General features: G+C 41.6%; 1 protein-coding gene across 1 annotated transcript in view; it reads left to right on the top strand.

Annotated features, from left to right (window-relative positions):
• The window catches only part of MSH3 (mutS homolog 3), a 94,164-nt gene that overhangs the window by 7,068 nt on the left and 73,499 nt on the right, over positions 1-13,597 (top strand). Inside the window, exons 6-9 of the mRNA XM_039696352.1 lie at positions 103-219; positions 981-1,098; positions 1,604-1,749; positions 2,724-2,890. Coding sequence (XP_039552286.1) covers positions 103-219; positions 981-1,098; positions 1,604-1,749; positions 2,724-2,890 — 548 coding nt within the window. The remainder of the gene's footprint in view (positions 1-102; positions 220-980; positions 1,099-1,603; positions 1,750-2,723; positions 2,891-13,597) is intronic.

Raw genomic sequence — 13,597 nt, 5'->3', positions numbered from 1 at the left:
TCACCCAGCTTTTAATTGTAGTTGTGCATCACCGCTGTCATGGAGATAAGCCCCTTACCTTCTTAAATTACTTTGTGACCCGTTGGCTGACTCTTGTTGCAGATTGCAGCTAAGGAGCTGAACATTTACTGTCACCTGGATCACAACTTCATGACTGCCAGCATCCCCAGCCACCGGCTCTTCGTCCACGTGCGCCGCCTCGTAGCCAAGGGACACAAGGTTACCCCTGACTCCTGCTAATTGAGTACAGGCCAGCCCTGAGAGGACTTGCACTGCTTGTACCAGCCCCTGGGTTGGTGGCTGAGAAGTGGGCAGCTCGTTATCCCTGGTTCCTGCAGCAGAAATGGCCAACTTCCCTTTGTTTCAGTTTCTCTGTGCTGGGGGTGTCATGAGCCATTAGCAGATTCAGAGAAGTATCTTCATTTTTTCAGGAACAGTTCCAGAACAATTATTTTTCTCAGTGTTTTTTTTTGTATCAGGTTTTTGCATTTAATAAGGAGAAATGCACATATCCTCTCTCTCTTTTATTATTCCTCACATCTTTGTTTTTCTTATCCCAGCCCATTGTTTTTTTCTCTGTTCCTTCCCGTTCTGGATCCCTGTAATTCTGTGGCTTTCTGGTGATAGCCTCTTTTTCTGCTTCCATTTCTACGAAAAGGACTTGTTGATTCTAAATTGGATGCAAGCAACTGTTCTCTAATAAGCAGTGCTGTCCAGCTAAATTGTTTCAAAATAGAACGAGAAGCACAGGTACAGAAGTTGAGAGGGCAGTCAGGAATAGCAAAAGGGTCAGGAAAAGCACTGCCTTATAATCTCATTAGTAGGATTGATGTGGGAGCCCTTTCTGTTGATCATGTATTCCAGCTTGAATTATGCATTTGTTGTTTGTACATCTTAAAAGATTACCAGATATATAGAATAATAAAAATAATAATATATTGCCAGAGATCTAACTTTGTTTCTTGTTTGTCTGCCTGTAGGTTGGAGTAATAAAACAAATGGAAACTGCAGCACTGAAAGCTGCTGGAGAAAATAAAAGCTCTCTCTTCACCCGTAAGCTGACTGCCCTCTACACTAAGTCTACACTTATTGGAGAAGATATCCTTTTCAAATAAACTTGGTTTCAGACAGACTAACCATTGGGAGGCCTTGATTCTGCTGTTATCACCAGGATGGAACATGAGCAGCTAGTGGCAGCAGAAATTAAACTTCCTTTAATTTTATGTAGTGGTAAAACATCTTGCTGTCTTTACAAACAGTTCCATCTCCTCAGGGCTGTAGGTTTGTTGTGTTTACTGTGGTTGCTTTCTGAAGTCATGGAGTGGAATTACCAAATCTGCAGTGTCCTGCAGGTCTTGCCTAAAAAAATGTTAAAATAAGAGAGAAACACCTTTTAACCAATGTATTTTAATTTCTTCCATTTTTTGTTTACCTCTATCCTGTCTACCTCATGTTTTTAATTTAATTTCTCAAACAAAGTCTACTAGATACCAGGAGCTGAAAAGATTGTTAGATTAATATCTGAGAGTACAGGACTAAGGTCTGGAAAGACCTGTGAACAGTCCACCCAAATCTGTGTAGTATTTTTTTTAACGTTTGCTACATGTGAACCCTTTGTTGAAGCTGGATGAGTCTGTAGATGTTGAAGAGGTAACAGCAGATGTCCCTGATAACTACCTCCTCTGCATCTGTGAAAATGGAGACCACCCGAAGGACAGGAAGAAAGGTGACATTGTTACAGGCATTATGGTAAGTTAGTTTCTCAGGAGTCAGTATTTTAGGGTAGTGTGGGGTTGTTTTGTTGTGCATTTTAGTTTTTTTTTTCTGGGGAGGTGGCTGGCTACCTTGTTAAATTCATGACTGTTCTGTCGTTCCGATTTTATTTTGTGGCAGAGTAGGAATTGATTTTTTTTTTTTGGCAAAAAAGAGGCACTTTAGGTAACATGTCTGTGTGTGAATTGTGATGACTTTATATTTGAAACCTTCAAAGGTGTGGAGTGGATAGTTGGCCTTTCATCACACTGGCTTTGCTGCTGTTTCTCTTGAAAACATATTAGTATTTTAACCAAATACATTAGTTCAGATGCTTTAAAAATTTCAATGTTTAAACATTTGTAGGGTCAATATTTTAAAGCTTGTGAGCACTTTTTTCCTCTACAAAATACCATTCTTTAGAGGAAGAGACTTTAGAGGATTTTTTCCCACTTACACTTCAGATTTGTATTGGTGAAGATTAAACCCAGTCCTGTTTAACCAGCAAAACAGTCATAACCATAAAGCCCAGTCAGCTGGTAATGAATTAATTAAAAAATGTCTTGATTGTGTCTCTGTTTGCATGTCATACTGCTGCTGGGAGAGAACAGCAGAAGCAAGTGTTCAAATTCCAGTTCGAATTACATGTGCATTTGATAGACTTCAGTTAATAGATTTGTCTAGTATTAAAAATTGAACAGTGATGGACTGGTAACAAAAGCACATTTACATTTGTAAGGTATCGTTGCCACTCCCCAAGGCAAAGTTGTGTTAGTGTTTTGAGGTTATTGTTGTGTCATGGGTTTGGGAAAAAGCACATTCAGGTATTTTGATTTCCCACTTTTGCTGTGTGTGGGGGTGCTGTATAAGCTTACACCACTGATTTTCTTTCTGGTTAACAGTTTGAGCCACTGAAGCAGTCCCTGAAGATGTGAATATCCACTGGATGTGTGTGTGTATGTGTTTGGCAGGCAGTCCAGCCAACTACAGGAGAAGTGATTTTTGACAGTTTTCGGGACGGCGCTTCCCGCTCGGAGCTGGAGAGTCGGGTTCTGCGCCTGCAGCCAGTTGAAATAATCCTTCCATCCAGGCTGTCAGATCAATCTGAAAAGCTCATCCACAGTATAACCTCCATGAGGTGAGTTCTGAGGGGTTCTCTTTCCCAGAGCCAGCGGTGGAGCTGAGATCCAGGAGCAGGTTTGGATGTGTAGCTCTGTCATGGCCCTTTCCATAGTGGCCGAGTTTGCTGCTGGGTTCAGAACTTCCCAAATCCCTCAGAGTTCTGGGCACTTGCTCTTAAGTTGTATTTAGGCTGAAGTTCATGGTTTCTGATTCTGGCTGTGAAAGATTTATGCACTTAAACATTGTCATTGCCGTGGTCCTGCCACACACTCCTGATCATGGGATCTGCTGGGGTAATTTCCAAGCTCATGCACTTTCGGATCTAAAAGAGTTATGTGGTTTTTTTTCCCTGTTTGTCACAGTTTTGATGTCTCTAGAAGACACAAGACTTTAGGTAGGTGTAGAAAACCTTTGCAACTGGTTTTTGATCCTGTTTGTCCTTTCACACCATCTCGGACTGGGCTACAGACCTGGGAGTATTGTGACTGATCATCTCTTTGCTTTGAGTTCTCTTGGCATGTTTCAAGAGGGAATTTGTTACCTGTATTACTTTTTCTTTTGTTTTCTGTATCACTTTTTCTGTGCAGTAAAGGCAGAGTAGGATGTAACTTTTAGGGTGATGAAAGATGAAGCAGTGTTCTGAACAGAGGGGATGAAGTCTTGCAGATGCAGGTTTTTTGAGGATATTACAGTTTTTCACTTTTTTCTTTTTAACCATGCAGTTTTGAGGCTGTAGAGATCTGGTTTAGAGCTTGGCATTTCAGTTTTGAATGAAATAGTCATTCTGGTGTGAATTTGGGAGAGTGGTTGTGGTTTTTTCCCTTTTTCTTTGTGGTTTTTTTTTTGGTTGTGTACAGTAGAGAATGTTAATGAGGGACTTCTCATTTTTATGAAGACAAAAAATGCTACCCATTAGCTGATTTTGTGAACAAGGATTACTTTGTAGTTTTTTCATCTTTCTGGTAATTTGCTAGGCAGCTTTCCAGTCCAAATGCCCTTAATTACATGAGAGTGACAAAAATAGAACACATTATTGCCATACACCTCAGTAGCCTTGTTTTAAAAACAATTCTTTGTAGATTTTTTTCTCGTACCAGAGATCAAACCACTAGAGGGCCCTGAAGTATTTCATAGTAATTTAAGTGATTTCAATATGCTGCTTTCTTGTGCTTTTAATTAGGTTTGTGTGTGTACAGTTTTTTTTGTAGAAGCAGTAATTTCATTTTAATGCCTACTGAAATGTCTGTAGTATTCAGGTTTGGTTATTGGCCCAGTATCTGGTGATTTCATCTTTTAGCAGCTCTTTTCTAAAACCTGTTGTGGAGAATCTTCCCTGAGCTGTAAAAAGTTTCATTTCCATAATTTTCTTTAAGACCTTTCCAACTAAAACAGTGGGATCTAGATCTTGTGGTTCAAGAAGGGTCTTCATCTCTTATGTGTGTTAGGGATGCAGCAGAAAAACACTGGGATGATGAAAACAGGATAGAGATGGGAGAGAAAAATAGTCTCAGGAGACTGGAGCTTGGAGGGAAGGGAAGGGAAGGGAAGGGAAGAGAAGAGAAGAGAAGAGAAGAGAAGAGAAGAGAAGAGAAGAGAAGAGAAGAGAAGAGAAGAGTCTTTCTCCTCCACTGTACTATAAAAACTGCAGGAGGGGTGATTTAGTGTTGGATGTTGTGTACTAGGGCTTGGCACTGAGTGAGCAAGGTGAGGTGGCCAGCACAAAGACTGTACTTATGGTTACCAAAAGAATGAAGTAAAATGTTGAGCTAAGGTAAAGCACTGCAGCTTTGTGAGAGCAGCCCTAAGTTGCTTCAGTGCCCCTTTACACTGACAAGAGTTGAAAGTCTCTGTGCTTCTCTTCAATTTCTGTAAGGGGTTTTTTTATTCTCTACTATTCTAGGGTGGATTTAATGGCTAGAAAATACTATTCAAGCACACTGAGCTGGGGCCAGTGAAGAGCCTTCCCTCAAAACCAAAGCTTATATTAAAAATAGGTTACAAAAAGTGGTTCAAGACAAACTGTTCTGGTGAGTACTGTGCTGTTCCCAAACTGTTAGCAACATCTGTTTGCAAGTGCTGACCCGCCTGGAGCAAAATCTTGTCATGGTTTTAATTTCCTTCTTTCTAGAAAGTAGAGAAAAAAGTCTTGCCTTCAGAAAATACTTACATTTTTTCCTAAGAAAACCGTGTTTTGTACTCCAAGTTCTTTCTAGCCAAGGGTGAGCACCTACCCTCCTTAACATGTTGGCTGCTTTAAAACCTGGCATGCATTGATCTCCTGACATTGTCTTTGAGGCTCCTTTGGGATATTTTTGCTGCTCTCATGTTGCCCCTTCCTTGTTTTGTTGAAAAATTCAGTGCATCTTTGGAGTGCTCTGTTCTTCCTCTTTTTTCCATTTGCCCTTTTTTTGCAATGTTTCATTCTGTAGCATTCTTAGACACAACTGTGGAAACACACTGATCACAAGTAACTTTTAGCCCACAGTGTTTCTTGCACCCAGCTCTGCACTGTTTGGTTCAGGCTGCAGGTAGTCTGCAGCTTGTTGCCTGTGATAACCCCAGGGTTCTGAATATGGGGTTCAGGTGTCTGCTCTCTCCTGAGTGCTGCAGTACTCTGGCTTGGAGTTGGCTCCCTGGGATTCCCTTCTCTTTCAGACCCATTGAGAGCTAAACCTCATCCTCCCTCTCCAGGCATGGTGGAATCCCTCAGGTAGCTGAACCTCCATCATTGTGTTCAACAGAAGCTTTTTTAATTTGTGTTGGAGGACCTCTGCAAAAATAATTTCAAGCTCTTTCTGCTAAGTGCAGTGCTAATAGCCCTCTGGTTTAGCAGTGGCCTCTGCTTTTAACTGCATTGGGTGAGGTCTCTGCAGGTTTGTGCCTCTCCAGTTTCTGTCATGGTCTCTTAGAGTGAGCTGTAGTGGATTTATTACATTTGGTCAATGGTGCTGTTCAGTGCTAATTGCTCTCATGGACAGAGTTATGGATTTATGTCATCAGTCAAGTAGAAACTCAGCTGGAGTGAACTCTGACTTGTAACTGTGTACAAAATGCTTTTAATTTTGTGGTCTTTGTATGTGACTGCTGGTTGTTCAGATCAGAGGGTGCATTCATGTAGTTAACGTTGAGGATTTTTTTTTTTTTTGTGAAGGGCATGTGCATTTATTTACAGAGCTCCTGAGGTTTGTAGGTGAGCAAGGACAGGAAGGGTTGTAGTGGCAAAAGCAAGACCCCAAAGGGTTACAGTGAGAGTAAACAGCATTGCACATTAAGTGGAACAGAGGAGTGGAGAGTGTCTAAAGGGCTGGTGATCATAAAAAGCAGTGGTTTCATGATTTGTATAGCTTGTAGTGTTCCCATGGATTTTTTAGTGAAAGGCAAGCTGTGACAACCATCCTGAGAATGTTCTGTGTCAATGGAAGCTGCAAGCAGTTACATTGGCAGCAGGGAAGAAAAAAGCAAATGAAGTGCAAAACCAGCACGTGAGCTGTTTTCTGCAAGTACAAACCCCCAAAAGCATCAGTGAAGAGATATTTACTGACCAAAGAGGAGTTTTGCACTGCTGAGAGCCCAGCCCGTGGTCTGTGCAGCCAGCTGCCTGAGGTGGGCACGTCAGAGCTCTCTCCTTTTGAATGGACAGGGGAAAAAATTCCTTCACAGTGTCATCACCTCTTGCAGTGGCCGGGAAGAGTTGCTGGATGGTGTTTTTTGGCAGTTTAGTCCTCTCTCAGTCAGGCCATGCTGCTGTTCTCAATACTGGCATTCATTATTTTCTGTGGCATTGCAGGTGAGGGAGGCATGGGGCTTGCATCTTTGTTGACAAATTGCTGAAGACTGAAGTGTATTTATTCACCACACCTGCCTGACTGCCCCTCAGAGTTTGGGATGTTCTCCACGTGGAATTTCTGTCCCCCCATGCACGTGGAGTTGTTGCTGCAGGGGCAGGAAGAGGCAGTTTCAAAGCCCTGTGTCCAAATGCAGTGCAGTGCACTGTTCTTACCCTGGATAATGAATTAGATTGAAAATGTTAGCACTGCTTTTTACAGCAAGACCTTGCCTTGCCCAGCCCTTATGTTTTTATAAATTTCCTCCCAGGCCAAAGCTCTGATGAGCTCCCTAGACTCACACCTGGCTCAAAAGTGCATTATTTCTCACGTGATCATTTCTCCTGCATTATTTCTCCTGCAAATCATGGAAAACATGCTGTGTTCAGCAGCTGCATTTGTGGCATTATTACACTGATTGATAATATTCATGGGTGTGGACTTTTTTTCCCTCCCCTCCATTTGAGGTAGAAATTATTAAATGAAGAAAAATTAAGTCTTGAGCCTTGATGCTTGTCCATTTTCTTGGTATCAAGACATTAACTTTTACATAGGGAAAAAACTCCTTACCTTATAAACAGAAGCAGGAAAAATAAAACTGTAAAGCCTTTGTTAGCATGTTTTGTCAACTGTTTGATTTATTATTACTGGGCAGATCAGAAACTGTAGGAGGTGACAAGTAAGTTGTGGTACTTTTTTTGTCCTCTCTGGTTGTGATGCAGCTTGTTTTTTCTCTCAGTATATATTCATGTGCTGTGATTTCTCACATATTCAAATGGAGAATTAGTCTTAAGCTCTTAAGACTGGCGTGCAAGTTTAAATTTTTTTTAGCAGTCTATGAATGTTGGCATATTTGTTAAAGTCCTAGCATTTTGTTTCAATGAGGACTGCTTTTTCATAATTTATTCAGCTTTGAAGCTGACTTGGGACTCTTTCCCTGTGAAACAGGGATATCTTGGATGTGTAAACTTCTCAGAGATTATTTCTTCCCTCACTTCCTGCCCTCATTGTTAGGAGTTAGAAATTGCCAGGAGTTAGAAATTGAGCAGTTTTGATCCAGGCACTGATGTCAATGAGACAGTGTTGGGGAGAGGAAAACTGAGGCTGTCTGCATGTGTGACATGCAGGTAGCAGTGACGTGGAGTGAGGAGAGTAAAGCTCTTGTAGTCCTGGTTCCCAGCCCCTCCTGAGCTGGGGAAGAGAGAAAGGCCATGAATTCATTTATTTTTCATAAACCCAGAATGTAATTGTTTTCTTAATTTTGAAGAGAGTGAAACTGAAGTGGGTTTTTAAGTGCCATCAATCTGCTGAACTGCAGAAAGGAGCAAGATTTAAGGAGCAAGATTTAAGGAACAAGATTTATCTTTTGGACTGTCTTTAGCAGTTTAATTCTGTGCTTGACTGAGAGCATTTGTCTCCTTTAACAGATGTTCTTTCCTGTGTGTGGCAGAGGTAAGAGGCTTGTGGTAGATTAGGCTCCTGAGGAGTGTGCTTTAGGCATGGACTCTTCCTCTGGGAATTTGGAATAGTACAAATGACTGTTAGATGTTCAGAATTCACGTGAGTATTTTCTGGGTTCTCGGCAGAGAGTTTGGAATCACTGCTATCACTAGACTTTGGAATCACTACAGTAATTAACTCTGTATTGTTTAGCAGCACAGTGTTTTTTAAAGCCAAAAGATTTTGTGTAAGACACTTGCTTTCATCTTATGTGAAAGACTTTCTACAGAGGGAGACAGATGTACTTAAGAACATTTCCTAGCCAATATATTTGAGTGTGTTCCTGGTTTCTTTTGTGCCTGTCTGGCTGGCTTCTGTCAGGTGGAAGATAACAGTTTGCCCCTCCATCCCTCCTGCCTGTTTTACAGCTGTGCTCCTGCTTTCTGGAGTCTTTGCCACCTCCTCCTGTCTCTGCCCTTCTGTTTATGTGCCTTGGGTGTCCTTGTCCCCATTTCCAGCCAGATTCCAGGCATTCCTGGCAGCCTGGCACTGTCCTGCTCCTGCAGCCCCCTCTGCAGAGCTGAGGCTGAGGGGACCTGCAGATGGAGAGAGAGCAGCAGGTACAACCTTGGGGAGGGTACAAGGGACACCCCTCCAACCTGCCTCATCTGTCACATGCCCTGGGCAGTGCAGGGGTGTGGAAAGGAAGGATAACTTTCCTGGACAGCCACCTGCCCTCTCACTGCATGCCTTCCATTGCTCTGTGGCTGTGCATCTTCCTTTTTACTAAGCAGGTCTTGTCAGGGCTTGAGGAAGAACCAGGAGAGCACTGTGAAGAGCAAGAGGTGTTCATATAATCCTAGAAGCTGTGGGTTGGAGGGGATTTTATAGGTCATCCAGAGCAGCCCCCTGCTGCTGCATGCCTTCCATTGCTCTGTGGCTGTGCATCTTCCTTTTTACTACACAGGTCTTTACAGGGCCTGAGGCCTCACCACCTTCATGGTAAAGTGCTCCTTCCTCACATTCCCTCTGCTCAGCCCAGCCTGGATCCATCCCAAGGCTGCCCTGACCTGGGGGCAGGTCACTGATATCCACTGGGACTCAGCCTTTGACCACTGCCCTCTGGATGTGCACAACCAACTGATTCCTGATTCCTGAACAGTGCATCCATCAAACCTATTCCCGGGGCAGTGCTGTTTCTTTTTTGTTGCTAGAAAAAAACCCAAACCAAAAAACAAAACAAAAAAAAAAACAAAAAACCAACCAAACAAAAACCAAACAAAAAAAACCCAACAACCAAACAAAAAAAACCACAAAACAAAAAAAACCACACAAAAACAAACCCAAAAACACCAGAAAACAAACTCCAACAACAAAAAAACTATACACAAAAGACCTCAAACCTAAATCCACGGAAAAAAAACACCCAAAAAATCCGAAACAAACAAAGAAAAACCAAAAGAAAAACAGATTCGTTTGAGAGAAAGGGAGCTATGAAGAGAGAAAAAAAGCCTTTAATTTAAGAGAAACAGTTGTATAGCTGTCAGAAATCCTTACTTAGAGTATTAACTGATTTGTGAAGCTGTTTTAATTGTCTGAGAAGATAGCACATGAATTTGCATCTTGAAGTGAAGTTAGCCTTACCACAGAGCATCCTGTGTATATTGCCAGTGCAGTGCTCTTGTTATCCCTGATGGCTTTGAGAAAAAATATCTTGGTGTGTCTCTGAAAGGCAACACTGGGATTGGTGCTTTGAGTTAATCTAGGTGGAAATACCTGTGTGGCAAAGCAGCTGGGTGAGAGAAATTACACGTGGCCCAACTTTTGGACCCAGCCAGAGTCAGAGCACACACCTGCCCTGGCACCAGAGTCTGAATGCCAGTGCCCTTGGGCTGCCTGAGCAAGGAAATGCTTTCATAAGTATCATCATCCAATGCACTTGTGATTAACTCCAATTAAGATGTATTTTGGAATGCTTGCTGTTCAGGACTCAAAGCTGTAATGCAGTTTTTGAGCCATGGCAGAGGGGAAGCCATGCACTCTATCAATTAATCATCCTGTGGTATATAATTAGCACACTGTCAGATGTTATTGATTGCAGAGTAACACGTTTGGTTTTTAATGTGCTGAGGAAAGGAGCCCCAGAGTGGAGCTTCACCAGCAGCTTTGGAGTGCTGCTGGTGAGTTATGGAGTTGTGTTCCTGTGGAAATCCATAAAATCAGAGGGTTTTGGGAAAGCTGCAAAAGGCAGGCTTCAGAGAACTGGAACTGTGAGTAGAGCTAAGCAGTAGCCATGAGATAGGTCAGCAGAAAAAATATGTAAGAAGTATTTAGTATTTAGCATGCTCCCACAGCCCATTTTTATCTGATCATGGCAAAAGTTTTGGTGGCATCATAGAGCTGCAGCAGGAAATGGAGACCCACAAACACCAAGAAACCTCTTGCTTTTAACATAACCCTTTTTTCTGTTTGCTTTTTTAAAAAAGAGAACTTGTCCTAAGTGTGGCCACGTTGAGAGTGGTACATTTGGAGTTGGCTGTTGAGAGAGGACTCAGCAGGATCTGAAATCCCTCTGCTGCAGCCCAGGCACAGGAAGGATTTCAAAAACATGAAGGAATTAATGTGTACTGATAGGGATGTGTTTTCAGATACTTCTGGCTCATCACTGACCATGAGCAGAATCTAGATCAGTGCCCTTCATGTTAAGCTGGGTGAAAGGAATTCTTGGGATTTTGTTGGGAACATTCTTTGTAGACAGATTATGCCAACAACTTCTTGTATTTTAAAACAACTACATGCAATTTGTAGACAGATTATGCCAACAACTTCTTGTATTTTAAAACAACTACATGCAACTTCAGGTTTAATACAACTTCTTGTACTTTAGAAGACAGGTAGTGAACAAAAAGAAGGCTGTGTGTCTTGTGAACAAAAATCCTTTATCTGACAAAAAAACTCAGTTTCACGTAGTAGTTTTATCCCTCTACTCCCTCTAATATTGTAACCATTTAATTGGTTGGTAATAATAGAGGATTTGTTACTCAGTTTCCTTAGGTCTTGAGTTACAAAATCTAATAAGTTGGAATAAGTATCCATTGTCTGTAGAATTAAGATGCTATTTTTTCTTCAACTTTTGACTTGTTTGAAAAGCCCCAGGCAGAACAAAGACAAAAGTCTGCTACCTCTGTTTTCAGCTTACCTCTCCAGAGATGATGTGCAGCCTTGTGATACTTAAAACTATATTTTGAGTTGAACCATTGCCTGCCCCCAAAGTGTAAACATGAGATAAATTGAATTTCAATTTAGAATTCTTTCTTGTTTATTTGTTTTTTTTCCTTAAAAGCATACCACTTGGCCCAAGCTGCCTTCACCTTCTTCCTCAAAATGTTTTTCTTTTGTTCCATTTGTAAAATAATTTAAGTGGCTTTTTGCAGTTGGCTCCTTAATGGTAAATCCTTGGAAAGAAAGAATACAGAGTGCACAGCATCTGTTAAGTTAATGCTAAATTAACCCACGGGAAGAACTGCCATGCTTTTTCTCTTGTATTAGCTTTTCACAGAACAGGAAATCAAGGTAAATAACAATTTCTGGTGAAAACATCCCACTCTTGGATTACAGGAATGTGGAATAAGACAAAAATATTTTATATAGGGGGTATAATTGTTAACACTCTACTTGTATTTATCCTGTTAGAGATGAGACTGTGTTTAAGCATCTTTGTACATCTCACAGAAAAGCCTGAAATAATTTGTTGAAAAATTAACAAGTTCAATTCATCATATTTAATGGACTCTTAAGTCTGTATCAGCTTATCAAAGGAGACATTAATTACAAGTGTAATTGACCAGCCAGATGTATCCCGTTTTCTGTCCAGCAGCCCCTATTAAACCATTACAAAACATGCAAAGCTCTTTATCTGAGGGAGATGAGAAGTTGCCCGTGCCAAATTCTGCTTCAGCAGAGAGGTTTTCGTGGTGTTTTTGGGCTGAGGCTGAGCAGATCTTCCTGCATGGGCAGTGTTTGCTTTCACAGAGTTGGCTCCCAGGCTTGGACAGGGCTGTCCCCAGCTGCCAGGAGGGCTCCTGGGCCTGTCCCACCTTTCAGTTTGAGGAGCTTGGGAGCTGCAGAGCTCCCAAAAGAGGGAATCTCTGGGGGTGGAACCACCCTCCCTTTGTGTCAAAACCACACTTCTCATTGTGCAAGGCAGGTCATGACCAAACTCAGCAGCTTCTTCCTCGTTTCAGAAACCAGAGCTTGGCCTTCCTGGCCATGGGCACAGAGGGTTTGAAGCCTTATTTCAGGGTTTGAAGCCTTATTTCAATATTTGGCTGCCATTTGCAGGGCTTTTTTTTTTTTTTTTTTCTTTTTTTTTTCTTCTTTTTTTTTTTGTTTTAAGATGTATGAGAACCACATTTGTATTTGAAATAGAATTATTAAAAATAGCATGCCACAGAGAGGTTTTCGTGGTGTTTTTGGGCTGAGGCTGAGCAGATCTTCCTGCATGGGCAGTGTTTGCTTTCACAGAGTTGGCTCCCAGGCTTGGACAGGGCTGTCCCCAGCTGCCAGGAGGGCTCCTGGGCCTGTCCCACCTTTCAGTTTCCCAGCTGTGAGGAGCTTGGGAGCTGCAGAGCTCCCAAAAGAGGGAATCTCTGGGGGTGGAACCACCCTCCCTTTGTGTCAAAACCACACTTCTCATTGTGCAAGGCAGGTCATGACCAAACTCAGCAGCTTCTTCCTCGTTTCAGAAACCAGAGCTTGGCCTTCCTGGCCGTGGGCACAGAGCTCTCAGGGTTTGAAGCCTTATTTCAATATTTGGCTGCCATTTGCAGGGCTTTTTCTTTTTTTTTCTTTTTTTCTTTTTTTTTTTTTTTTTTTTTTTTTTTCTTTTTTTTTTCTTCTTTTTTTTTTGTTTTAAGATGTATGAGAACCACATTTGTATTTGAAATAGAATTATTAAAAATAGCATGCCATTAATGCACGTTCCCAAAACCCTGAGGCCTCTTCTGGTTTTTGAGTGCAGAATGAAAGCAGTATTAATTGCCAAGTTAACACCTATAACAATAAAGGTTCCTGCTCTTTTATGTCTTCTCTTGCTTTCATTCAGATTACTTCCTAAGGAGTTTCTTTCTCACTTCAGACTTGGTTTTATTGTTATATTCACCTCCCTGCTCATGTCTTAAAAGTTTTGTTCCAAGTGCTGCCATGGTTTGACAGCATTGAAGGAGAATAACTCCAGTAATTGCAAAGAAGAAAGGAGTGGAGCTAGATCAGAACTTTGCCTATTGTGTTTATATTTGAAGGTGTCTTTGTGAGCTTGGAATTGGGAGTCTTTTTATTTTAATCATAGGTGGAGAGCTCAGATGGAGACATTTCTGGAAGAAAATCAGGGGTAATACAATTTTCCAACCTCCTTTGGCTGTGAGGTCATTAGGGACAATGCACTGGAGCATCACACTGCT

Source organism: Passer montanus, unplaced genomic scaffold (assembly GCF_014805655.1).
Source record: "Passer montanus isolate IOZ18808 unplaced genomic scaffold, ASM1480565v1 scaffold97, whole genome shotgun sequence".
Classification (NCBI taxonomy): Eukaryota; Metazoa; Chordata; class Aves; order Passeriformes; family Passeridae; genus Passer; species Passer montanus.
The sequence above is the reverse complement of the archived record's forward strand: the minus strand, read 5'-3'. Positions and strand labels throughout refer to the sequence as shown.